Source organism: Heterodontus francisci, chromosome X (genome assembly GCF_036365525.1).
Source record: "Heterodontus francisci isolate sHetFra1 chromosome X, sHetFra1.hap1, whole genome shotgun sequence".
Lineage (NCBI taxonomy): Eukaryota > Metazoa > Chordata > Chondrichthyes > Heterodontiformes > Heterodontidae > Heterodontus > Heterodontus francisci.
In genome coordinates, this window is record NC_090421.1 from 9,340,344 (window position 1) to 9,353,655 (window position 13,312).

The 13,312-nt window shown below is 49.6% G+C and overlaps 1 protein-coding gene across 6 annotated transcripts in view; it reads right to left on the bottom strand.

Annotated features, from left to right (window-relative positions):
* The window catches only part of LOC137358534 (RNA-binding motif, single-stranded-interacting protein 2-like), a 247,677-nt gene that overhangs the window by 132,139 nt on the left and 102,226 nt on the right, over positions 1 to 13,312 (bottom strand). For 3 of the 6 annotated variants that reach the window (XR_010971222.1, XM_068024458.1, XM_068024460.1), the window contains exon 2: positions 332 to 498. Coding sequence is in view for 5 of the 6 variants with exons in the window: in XM_068024458.1 (XP_067880559.1) it covers positions 332 to 498 (167 nt within the window). In the remaining variant the exon portion in view is untranslated. The remainder of the gene's footprint in view (positions 1 to 331; positions 499 to 13,312) is intronic. The other 3 variants (XM_068024459.1, XM_068024461.1, XM_068024463.1) reach the window with 1 other exon arrangement.

Sequence of the window (13,312 nt, forward strand, 5' to 3'; positions counted from 1 at the left end):
TGCCCCGTTAAACATCCTCAAAACTCTGCAACCGCCTCATATGCTGAACTCACAACTCTGGCTGCTGAGAGAGCACGCTGTTTAGTGAGACAGGCAAATGGATAATCAGACATTGTCGAATCTTTAACTCAGTGTTGAGATGATGGTATAATCGGTGAGAGGTTTAGATATTACAACATCATGGGAGACTCATTCAGTCCAATACCATTATTGTTAGAAAACAGGGTCCAACAATCACAACAAAGTTCTTCTCTGGCATTCATTGCCTCAAAGGAGTTATTAACCTCTCCTCTGGTCCCATAAGATCATTTAAAGCAGACAAAGTACTTACGGTTGGCAGAGCATGACAAGGTCCTGGTCGGTCGTGCCAGGGTGGAGCCCACGGATGTACAGATTGGTTTTACTCAGTTGCTCCCCTCCAACACTGCTGCTGTTACTGCTGCTGTTGGTGCTGGGACTGGGCGGAGCCATCTGCTGGGCCGTTGGCGCATAGGGCTGCTGACCAAAAGAAACAAATCTGATTATATTACCAGGTACGGGTTAAGTTAAAAAAAAACCCACAGAGTCTGCCAACTTTAAAGTTGAGGTGGCACGCAGTCTTCAACCTCTGCCCATTCCCTGACAGGAGCAGGTCAGACAATGAAGGCCTAATGTGGTGACTTCAGCGGGCGAACTCTGTTCAAGTTTCTGTCTTACATGTGAGATCGAGGGGGACAAAAGGTGGAACTAGAAAGTGAAGTTCCAAACTTACAAACTCACAAAATAACGACAAAGCTTCTGTGTCTGTTATCGTAAATCCATAGAATGACAGAATGTGACATTTAATTCGACACCAGGATGTCATCTTAGGGTTTGGGACCAAGAGTGATTGAAGATGACATGTTACATCGAATTACATGGTATCTCCAGCACAGAAACAGGCCATTCAGCCCAACTGGTCCATGCTGGTGTTTGTCCTCCCCACCCTACTTCATCTCACCTTATCAAACAGTCCTTCTAATGCTTTCTACCTCACGTGTTTATCCAGCTTCCCCTTAAATGCATCTACGCTATTCGCCTCAACCACTCCCTGTGGTAGCGAGTTCCACATTCTCACCACTCTCTGGGGAAAGACATTTCTCCTGAATTCCCTATTGGATTTATTATTGATCACCTTATATTTATGGCCCCAAGCTTTGGACTCCTCACTAGTGGAAAGTACTCTATTGTCTATCCCATCAAACCTCTTCATAATCTTAAAGGCCTCTATCAGGTCAATTCAACTTTTCCTAATGAAAGTCCATTATGAGGTTCCCTCCCCACAAACTGTTTCAAATGATTAGCTTGAAAGCACCAGAGTCTGATGCAATAATGTCACCATGTCTGTGTTTGCCCATTGGGGATCCCTGAGGAAGGGTTATTTGATCAAAAATCTCCCCGCTAACATCTTCCCCATGTTGATACTTCTGCAGAAGGAGCTTTAAACAACTCAGATCAGAGACCATCAGAATCACAGACCAAAATTGTTGATTTCTTGCAACTAAATGGTCAAACTTGCCTTGTGATGGAGTTTACATCCCCCAATCATCTCCTCTCTCAGTATCTGCTGTTGCTCAGTAGGTCGTGCTCTCACCTCTAAATCAGGAGGTTGTGCCTTGAAGTCCCACTCTACAGACTTGCGAACAAGATCTAGGCTGACACTCCCAGTGCAGTACTGAGGGAGTGCTGCACCGTTGGAGGTGCCGTCTTTTGGATGAGACATCAAACCAAGGCCCCGTCTGCCCTCGAAACGGACATAAAAGATCCCAAGGCACTATTTTGAGGCAAGAAATTCTCCTCGTCAATATTTATCCCTCAACCAACATCACTTATAACAGTTAGACAAAGGCAAAATCCTGTGACTTCTGGAAATTTGAAATCAACACAGAAAATGCTCGAAATGCTCAGCAGATCAGACAGCATTTCTGGAGCGAGGAACAGCGTTAACGTTTCAGGTCGATGGCTTTTTTTTGTCGTCACCGACCTGAAACCTTGACTCCATTTCTTACTCCACAGATGCTGCCCGACCTGCTGAGTATTTCCAGCATTTTCTATTTTTCTTTCACCAAAAACAAGATCATTATCACATTGCTGTTTGTGGGATCTTGCTGTGCACACGTTCGCTCCGACGTTACAACAGTGACCGCGCTTCAAAAACTCCTTCATTCATAATTTGTGGTGCACTGAGGTTATGAAAAGTGCTATATAAATGCAAGTCCTCTACTTTTAAAGGTAATGACTTGTGCTGAGGCAAGGCTGGGCTCTTTGGTGTGCCTCAAGTGGCTCATTCTCATGCCACAAGCCTCAACAATAAGTGTCAGCCGTCTCCAAATGGCTGCCAGATTCCAATCAAGGTCCCAGAGATCTTTTGCAGATTGGATTTCATGTATACGCTTGAACAAAGGCCCTAAACAATGGAGGGCACACTGCTTTTCAAGCTGTGGATCGTGCAGTATATTTAGCTGGCTTGGGGAGGGGGCTCCTGGGTAAAAGATTGTTCTTGTTCAATGAGTAAGTTATCCATAAACATGGGCTTGTTTACCTCTCGAAATGAAGTCATGCCTGTGCAGTGTCTGCTGTGCTTCAGTGTTATGGCAAAGGCTCCGGGGAAAGGTAGCATCAAGGCTGCAAGGATTTTATGGGGAGCTTAACTGTGTCGCCCTTGCAGGTTCCGTGCTCACATCATGGGAGCAACTCATCCTGTGCATAATTTGAACGTGCTTCCCAATCGTGAACCATTCGGATGCGAGAACTACGAGGTCCTTCTCCTGCCCACCCCTTCCTCACCGGCTCATCTGCTCTGCAGACATAGACCATCCTTCAGCCCTGTTTTTTTAAATTCTTTTATGGGATGTGGGTGTCGCTGGCAAGGCCAGCATTTGTTGCCCATCCCTACTTGCCCTGGACACCTGAGTGGCTTGCTAGGTCATTTCAGAGGGCAGTTAAGAATCAACCACATTGCTGTAGGTCTGGAGTCACATGTAGGCCAGACCAGGTAAGGATGGCAGATTTCCTTCCCTAAAGGACATTAGTGAACCAGATGGGATTTTATAACAATTGGTGATAGTTTCATGGCACCAGCTTTCAATTCCAGAATTTTGTTTTATCAATTCATTGAACTTATTAATTCACTGAATTTAAATTCCCCCAGCTGCCATAGTGGAATTTGAACCCATGTCCCCAGGTATCCTGTGGATTAATCCTCTGGATTACTACTTCAGAGACATTAACACAATGCCAACTTCTCCCCATGCCTCTTCATGTAGAGGTCCAGACAGTCAGTAGGCTATTCGACCACATTAAGCATCACAGCCCAAAACGAACACCGCTACCAAATACCTAATGTCTGCACACGTTATTTCCAGCAGTGGGTATTGGACCTGGATCAAGGTTGGGAACCCTGCCTGATTTCCCTCTCCCACCCACCCTCCTTCGCAGCACTCTCAAGTTAAGGGAGGTGGGTAGGTGCAGGTGTGGGGGTATGGTGGTGTGGGGAGGAGTGTGGGCCAATCGTCAAGAAAATACCCTGAGAGCGGGCAGGCTACACTGGAGGATTGTGGGTGGTGCTCCTGCAATTCTGCACCGGGGGAGAGCGAGTGTCCCTTGTACCGTGAAGACGGAAGCTGGAGTACTCGGGATTAAGTGGACGCTGCTGAATGCAGGGGTGGTGCTAGAGGGCCATGAGCCAGTCAGGGGCCCTGAGCGGGGTCACTGAAAGGGCACCTACTGCTCGACTGCTGAAGGTTATTAGGCAAGGACTCGCTGCAGCTAATGGGTGAGAAGCTGCCTTCTGAGTTGCTGTAGGGCCCATGTGTTAACTGTATATTAATTTATTCAGGTGGTGGGCATTAACTGGGGATTCACTTGAGCCCCTCTGAATAGGAGCAGACTGAAACTGTGGCTGTTGGGTTTGGAGGTGCATGTTTCTAATATGCGTCTCTGTAAATAAAAGCTTATATAGGTTAAGACTAGGCTCTAGTTCCTTCCTTAACCATGTGGCTTACTGGATTATAACACCATGTACTGAAATAAGATCAAGGTTTCAAGACTTATAATCGCCGAATGCCATTTACTCATGTCATCCGTCTCTTATCATTTGGTCAACTATTCTGCAATAACCTACTGTGAACAAGCCTTTTAACGACTGGAAGTGGCAGATTCGACACTGGATTAAGTCGACCATTAGTTAGAATCATTGTCCAGTCAAACCATACCTTTGTTTGGGGTCTCTTGTAGGGTTGCCAACTCTGGTTCGATGCTTTCCTGGAGGTTTCATCACCTGACCTCTCACCTCCAACCGCCCCACCCAGTCAAACAGTTGGAGGGTTGGCAACCCTCGGTCCTTACAAAACTAACAATGTTCCTAGCTGTATTGCCGAGGAGTTGCCTAATGATGATGGAACATACAGATCTAACGTGGGTGCCTGTGGTGCCTCAGTGGGCAAAAGGCCACCCAATATAGCACTAAGCAACGCAGGCCAACAAGTCCTACATTCAATCACCAATCTAAGTCCGGGCAGCAGTATAAGCAGATGAAAAATCAGCCAGGATTTACAGTCTTGATCACATGCGGGCATGTGTGTGTACGTATCTGGGGAGGGCAGGATCTCCTTCAGCTGTGATACGTTCGCCAAGGTGAAATAGCCCGATCGCAATTGTCAGCAAAGGTCACTTTGGTGAGCTATCAGCAATGAACCACCAACTGCATTTATATAGCGCCCTTAACTTAGTAAAACATCCCAAGGCTCTTCACAGGAGCGCTATCAAACAAGGTTTAACACCGAGCCACATCAGGAGATGGGATCAAAATCGTAGGGCTTCCCAGTGCTCATGAAACTGTAACCTAGCAAGAGTACAGGAGAAAATTAGCACAAAGTCACCTGACAAATTCGGTATGGAGCTGGACAGCTATGTTTGAGTGCAGGCCATGGTACTTCTCTGAAGTGAGTGACACCTGTGGGGATCGGCCCGAGTAACTGGCCTGGACTTTGTCGGTGTGAGTCTAAGAACAGAAGCCCATCAAAGAGACATCTGAAAAGTCCGGGTGTACAACGTATTGGTACCCTGAGGGGGGGGGGGTGGGGGCGACTAACTAATTGTCATCTGGTTTGGGCCTTGTCAGCCGCTCAGGTTTTGTGCACACACAAGATGATGTAAAATTCCACAATTTCAAGATTAGTCCCCAAATTATGACAACCAAATTCTTAATTGTGCCACCTCCAGTGATACAACACATTATCATTTCGAAACATCTCAAAGTATTTCACACCATGAGTTATACTGAAGTGCAGTGACTATTGTTATGTGGGCAACTATTTTACCCCAAAGCAAAACCTCAGAAACATCACCGAGATGCTGGAAGACCGGTTAATCTGCCTTTCTGGCGGTGTTGGTTTGAGGGATGGATGTTGGCCAGAACGTTGTGGGATCTTGCTTTGTACAAAATGGCTGCCTGCTCTTCTTTCAATACCGCCATGGGATCTTTAACAGCCTCTTGAACCGCAGGAAATGGCAAATGAAGCCTCAGTCGGATGAATGAACCTAGATTCACCAGGAACCTGTCTGAGACAGACCAAACTCATTTAATAACAGATCCTCTGGGGTCTGCTGAGATTGGAAATGTTTTCTCGATGAATCTGGGCTAGACTTAGTCTCACTTTCTGGGAGGTGGTGGCCTAGTGGTAATGTCACTGTACTAGTAATCGAGAGGCCTAGGCTAATGCTCTGGGGACATGGGTTCAAATCCCACCACAGCAGATGGTGAAATTTGAATTCAATTAATAAATCTGGAATTAAAACCTAGTCTCGTGGTGACCATGAAACCACTATCGATTGTTGTAAAGACCCATCTGGTTCACTAATGTCCTTTAGGGAAGGAAATCTGCCGTCCTTACCTGGTCTGACCTACATGTGACTCCAGACCCACATCAATGTGGTTGACTCTTAACTGCCCTCAGAAATGGCCTAGCAAGCCACTCAGTTCAAGGGTAATTAGGGATGGACAGCAAGTGCTGGCCTTGCCAGCGACGCACACATCCCATAAAGGAATAAAAAAAACAAAAGGTGCAATGGTTAAGTGCACTAAACCCACTGCACAATCCAATGGCCCCATATCCTCATCAGTGCTTCAGGAACAACTTTAATGTCTGTTGCAAATATTGGTGAAGAACAACAACAACTTGGATTTATATAGCACCTGTGGCATCGCAAAACGTCCCAAGGTGCTTCACAGCGAGTGTTCTCAGACAAAATTCGGCACTGAGCCACACAAGGAAATACGAGGCCAGGTGACCAAAAGCTTGGTCAAAGATGTATGTTTTAAGCAGCATCATAAAGAAAGACTTGCATTTCTATAGCACCTTTCACAACCTCAGGATGTCCCCAAAGTGCTTTACAGCCAATGAGGTGCTTTTTTGAAGTATAGTCACTGTTGTAATGTAGGAAACGTAGCAGCCAATTTGCGCACAGCAAGCTCCCACAAACAGCAATGTGATAATGACCAGATAATCAGTTTTTTTTTAAAAAGTGATGTTGATTGAGGGATAAATGTTGTAAAAAAAGAGAGATGTAGAGAGGCAGGGAGATTTAGAGAGGGCTAGGCAGCTGAAGGCATGGCCACCAATGATTAATATGACAGCCTTCTGCCTGCTGTTTTAACAGAGCTGATACCACCTAAGTTAAGATAATGAACTGTCATATGACTGCATCAAGCCAGTACCTCCAATGGTAACTTCCAGCTTTGCGAAAGAAATGCTGTACTTAAACTTGCAAAACACAAAGTAAAATGATTGCATTGACCGCGGGTTGCTTAAACAGCCCAGAACTGAATCAGTCTCAGCAAGACACACAATGCACCAGCTGATCAAAAGACCAATGTACAGTAATATAGGGAGTAGACAAGCAGCAAGCACTGTGGAGGTCCTGTCCTGCTGAAGACAAAGGGTGACATTCATTCGGAGATTTGCCAAGGTTGCCCACTGTGTCCTCAGCCTGGGGCACGATGTGGCAGGCAAGCTGGCACCCTGCGCCCTGGGGGGGAATCTGAAATCAAGCTGAAGGAAATTCTCAATCGAAGGTTAAAATTGGAAGTCAATTAAGAGCGTGACATTGCCGCAAGTTCGGAGCCACTGCTCTTAGTTCCCGTCTTGTGTGTGGTTAATATTGCAAGCAGTTCAAAATGAAGTTTAAAAAAGAAATCTGGCACAGTGGCGCAGTGGTTAGCACTGCAGCCTCACAGCTTCAGCGACCTGGGTTCAATTCTGGGTACTGCCTGTGTGGAGTTTGCAAGTTCTCCCTGTGACTGTGTGGGTTTTCGCCGGGTGCTCTGGTTTCCTCCCACAGCCAAAGACTTGCAGGTTGATAGGTTAAATTGGCCATTGTAAATTGCCCCTAGTATAGGTAGGTGGTAGGGGAATTAAGAGAAGGTGGGGATGTGAGAGGGTAATGGGATTAATGTAGGATTAGTATAAATGGGTGGTTGAGGGTCAGCACTACCACCTACCTACACTAGGGGTAATTTACAATGGCCAATTTACCAATCAACCTGCAAGTCTTTGGCAGTGGGAGGAAACCGGAGCACCCAGTGGAAACCCACACGGAGAACTTGTAAACTCCACACAGGCAGTACCCAGAACTGAACCTGGGTCACTCGGGCTGTGAGGCTGCAGTGCTAACCACTGCGGCACTGTGCCACCCAAAAGTTACAGCACAAAACTCAAAGTAGTGGACACAGACTCAATAATAGTTTTCAAAAGGGAATTGGATAAATACTTGAAGGAACAAAATTGCAGGGCTATGGTGAAAGAGCAGGGGAAAGGGACTAACTGGACTGAACTTTGAAAGAGCGAGCATGGACTTGATGGGTTGAATGGCCTCCTTCTGTCCTGTACTATTCAGCTGCAATAAATTCCCTGGTGGACTAGCCCAGCGACACTCACTATCCGGACTCACACCAGGAGGCTCCTGCTGCACAGCAAAGGTCACAAGGGTCAGAGTGCAAAAATGCAGAGGAGAACATTTGGGGCCAAGTAAAGCTAATTACAAAGAGCAGCAAAGGAAGTGACGCTTGAATGGTTTCTCAAAGTCATCTGAGGCTGCAAGGTGTGTTATTGCTCTGGCACACAGTCCTAGCGAGGTTATTTCAGAACAAAAACATGTTGATCCATTTCCTATCCTTGAAGATGAGCAGTAATTAGTCCAAAAACACAGAGAGCAAAAACATTTTAAATGGATAACATGCTCACTTCATAAAATCGAAAAACAGCCACAGTGACACTGTACCCTCGACTGCCACTGCAATAACACTGTACCGTAGACACCACTGCAATAACACTGTACCCCAAGACCCCCCCACTGTAGTGACACTGCACCCCAAAACCCCACTGCAGTGACACTGCACCCTGAGATTCCCACTGCAGTGACACTGCACCCTGAGATTCCCACTGCAGTGACATTGTACCCCGAGACCCCCACTGCAATAGTACTGTACCCCGAGAACCCCACTGCAGTGACGCTGCACCGAGATTCCCACTGCAGTGACATTGTACCCCGAGAACCCCACTGCAGTGACGCTGCACCCCGAGACCTCCACTGCAGTAACACTGTACCCTGAGACCCCCACTGCAATAACACTGTACCCCGAGACTCCCATTGCGGTGACATTGTACTCCGAGACCACCACTGCACCCCAAGGCCTTCACTGCAGTGACACTGCACCCCGAGGCCCTCACTGCAGTGACACTGTACGCCGAGACCCCCACTGCACTGACACTGTATCCTGAGACCCCCACTGCACAACACTGTACCCTAAGACCCGCACTGCAATAACACTGTAACCCAAGACCCCTACTGCCATGACACTGAACCCCGAGACCCCCACTGCAGTGACACAGCACCCCGAGACCCCCACTGCAGTGACACAGTACCCCGAGACCCCCACAGCAGAGACACTGTACCCCAAGACCCCACTGCAGTGACACTGTACCCCGAAACCCCACTGCAGTGTCTCTACACCCTGAGGCCCTCAGTGCCGTGACTCTGTACCCCGAGACCCCAATGAAGTGACACTGTGCCTCGAGACTCTCAGTGCAGTGACATTGTACCTCGAGGCCCCCAATGCAGTGACACTGTACCCCGAGACCCCGACTACAGTGACACCCACTGCAATAACACTGTACGCCGAGACTCCCACTGCATTAGCACAGGTTCTGAGACCCCCACTGCAATAACACTGCACCCGGAGAACCCCACTGCAATAACTCTGTACCCAGAGACCCCCACTGCAGTGACGCTGCACCCCGAGACCTCCATTGCAGTAACACTGTACCCTGAGACCCCCCCACCCCAGTGCAATAACACTGTAGCCCAAGACACTCAATGCAATAAGCCTGCACCCCGAGACACCCACTGCAGTGACATTGTACTCCGAGACCACCACTGCAATGACACTGTACCCCGAGGCCCTCACTGCAGTGACACTGTACCCCGAGACCCAGACTGCAGTGACAGTGTACCCTGAGACCCCCACTGCACTGACACTGTACCCGAGACCCCCAGTGCAGTGGCACTTCACCGAGACCCCCACTGCAATAACTCTGTACCCCGAGACCCCCAGTGCAGTGACACTGTAGCCCGAGACACTCACTGCACTGACACTGTACCCAGAGACCCCCACTGCACAACACTGTACCCCAAGACCCCCACGGCAATAACACTGCACCCCAAGACCCCCAATTCAATAACACAGTACCCCGAGACCACCACTGCAATAACACTGTACCCCAAGACCCCCAATTCAATAACACAGTACCCCGATACCCCCACTGCAGAGACATTGTACCCCGAGACCCGCACTCCAATAACACTATACCCTGAGATCCCCACTCCAATAACACTGTACCCCGAGACCCCCACTGCAGAGACACTGTACCCCGAGACCCGCACTGCAATAACACTGTACCCCAAGACACCCAATTCAATAACACAGTACCCCGAGACCCCCACTGCAGAGACACTGTACCCCGAGACCCCAACTGCTATAACACTGTACCCCGAAACCCCACTGCAAATAACACTGCACCCTGAGGCCCCCACTTTAGTGACACTGTACCCCAAGATCCCCACTGCAATAACACTGTATGCCAAGACCCCCACCTCAATAACACTTCCCCCCCCCCGAGACCCCCACTCCAATAACACTGTATGCCGAGACCCCCACTGCAGAGACACAGTACCCCGAGAACCCCACTGCAATAACACTGTACCCAAGACCCCCAATTCAATAACACAGTACCCCGAGACCCCCACTGCAGAGACATTGTACCCCGAGACCCCCATTGCAATAACACTGTACCCAAGACCCCCATTGCAGTAACACTGTACCCCAAGACCCACACTCCAATAACACAGTACCCTGAGACCCCACTGCAGTGACACCATACCCTGAGACCCCACTGCCATAACACTGTACCTCGAGACCCCCACTTTAGTGACACTGTACCCCAAGACCCCTACTGCAATAACACTGTACCCCAAGGCTACTCCAATAACACTGTACCCTGAGACGCCCGCTCCAATAACACTGTACCCTAAGAGCCCCACTGCAGTGACATTGTACTCCGAGACCACCACTGCAATAACACTGCACCCCGAGGCCCCCAATGCAGTCAAACTGTATCCCAAGACAGTGCTGTGACACTGTACCTAGAGAACCCACTGCAATAACACCGTTCCCCGAGACGCCCAGTGCAGTGACACTGTACCTAGAGACCCCCACTGCGCTGACACTGTACCCCGCGACCCCCACTGCAATAACACTGCACCCAGAGACCCGCACTGCAATAACTCTGAACCCCAAGAACATCACTGCAATAACACTGTATCCGAGACCCCCACTGCATTAGCACTGTATCCGAGACCCCCACTGCAATACAACTGTACCCGAGACCCTCACAGCAATAACACAGTCTCCTGAGTCCCCCACTGTAATAATACTGTGCCCCGAGACCCTCACTGCACTGAGACTGTCCCCGGGCACCCCCACTGCAATAACACTGTACTCTAAGGCTCCCACTGCAGTGACACCGCATCCCGAGCCCCCCACTGCAGTGACACTGCAGCCCAAGACCTCCACTGCAGTAACACTGTACCCCGAGACCCTACTGCCGTGACACTGAACCCCGAGACTCCCACTGCAGTAACACTGCACTCCGTGGCCCCCACTGCAGTGACACTGCAACCCGAGACCCCACTTCCATAACACAGTACCCCGAGACCCTCACTGCAATAACACTGTATCCCGAGGTCCCCACTGCATTGACACTGTACCCCGAGACCCCCACTGCAATAACTGTACCCCGAGACCCCCAATTCAATAACACAGTACCCTGTACCCCGAGACCCTGATTGCAATAACGCTGTACCCCGAAACCCCACTGCAATAACACTGTACCCTGAGGCCCCCACTTTAGTGACACTGTTCCCTGAGACCCCCACTGCAATAACACTGGACTCCGAGACCCCGACTGCAGTGACTCTGTATCCCGAGAAACCCACTGCAATAACACTGTATCCCGAGACCCCCACTGCAATAACACTGTACCCCGATACCCCCACTGCAATAACATTGTTACCCAAGACACCCACTGCAGTGACACTGAACCTCGAAACCCCCACTACACTAACACTGTACCCCAAGACCCCCATTGCAGTAACACTATACTCCGAGACCCCCACTTTAGCAACACTGTACCCCAAGACCCCCACTCCAATAACACTGTACCCCGATACCCCACTGCAGTGACACTATACCCTGAGACCCCACTGCCATAATACTGTAACTCGAGACCCCCACTTTAGCGACACTGTACCCTAAGACCCCCACTTCCATAACACAGTACCCCGAGACCCTCACTGCAATAACACTGTATCCCGAGGTCCCCACTGCATTGACACTGTACCCCGAGACCCCCACTGCAATAACTGTACCCCGAGACCCCCAATTAAATAACACAGTACCCTGTACCCCGAGACCCTGATTGCAATAACGCTGTACCCCGAAACCCCACTCCAATAACACTGTACCCCGAGAACCCCACTGCAATAACACTGTGCCCTGAGATGCCCACTCCAATAACACTGTACCCCAAGAGCCCCACTGCAGTGACACTGTACCCCGAAACCCCCACTCCAATAACACTGCACCCAGAGACCCCCATTGCAATAACACTGTACCCCAAGAACCAACTGCAATAACACGGTTCCCCGAGACCCCCACTGCACAACACTGTACCCCGAGACCCCCACTGCACAACACTGTACCCCGAGACCCGCACTGCAATAACACTGTACCCCAAGACTCCCACTGCAGAGACACTGTACCCCAAGACCCCACTGCAGTGACACTGCACCCCGAGACCCCCATGGCAATAACACTGTACCCCAAGACCCCTACTGCCGTGACACTGAACCCTGAGACCCCCACTGCAGTGACACTGCACCCCGAGACCCCCACTTCTATAACACTGTACCTCGAAACCCCACTGCAAATAACACTGCACCCTGAGGCCCCCACTTTAGTGACACTGTACCCCAAGATCCCCACTGCAATAACAATTTTCCCCCCGAGACCCCCACTCCAATAACACTGTAACCCAAGACCCCTACTGCAATAGCACTGTACCCCGAGACCCCTACTGCCGGGACACTGAACCCTGAGACTCCCACTGCAGTAACACTGCACCCCATGACCCCCATTGCATTGACACTGCAACCCGAGACCCCCACTTCCATAACACAGTACCCCGAGACCCTCACTGCAATAACACAGTATCCCGAGGTCCCCACTGCATTGACACTGTACCCAGAGACCCCCACTGAAATAACTGTACCCCGAGACCCCCAATTCAATAACACAGTACCCCGAGACCCCCACTGCAGAGACCCTGTACCCCGAAACCCCACTGCAATAACACTGTACCCTGAGACCCCCACTGCAATAACATTGTTACCCAAGACACCCACTGCAATAACATTGTTACCCAAGACACCCACTGCAATAACACTGTACCCCAAGACCCCCATTGCAGTAACACTGTACCCCAAGACCCACACTCCAATAACACAGTACCCTGAGACCCCACTGCAGTGACACCATACCCTGAGACCCCACTGCCATAACACTGTACCTCAAGACCCCCACTTTAGTGACACTGTACCCCAAGACCCCTACTGCAATAACACTGTAACCCAAGGCTACTCCAATAACACTGTACCCTGAGACGCCCGCTCCAATAAC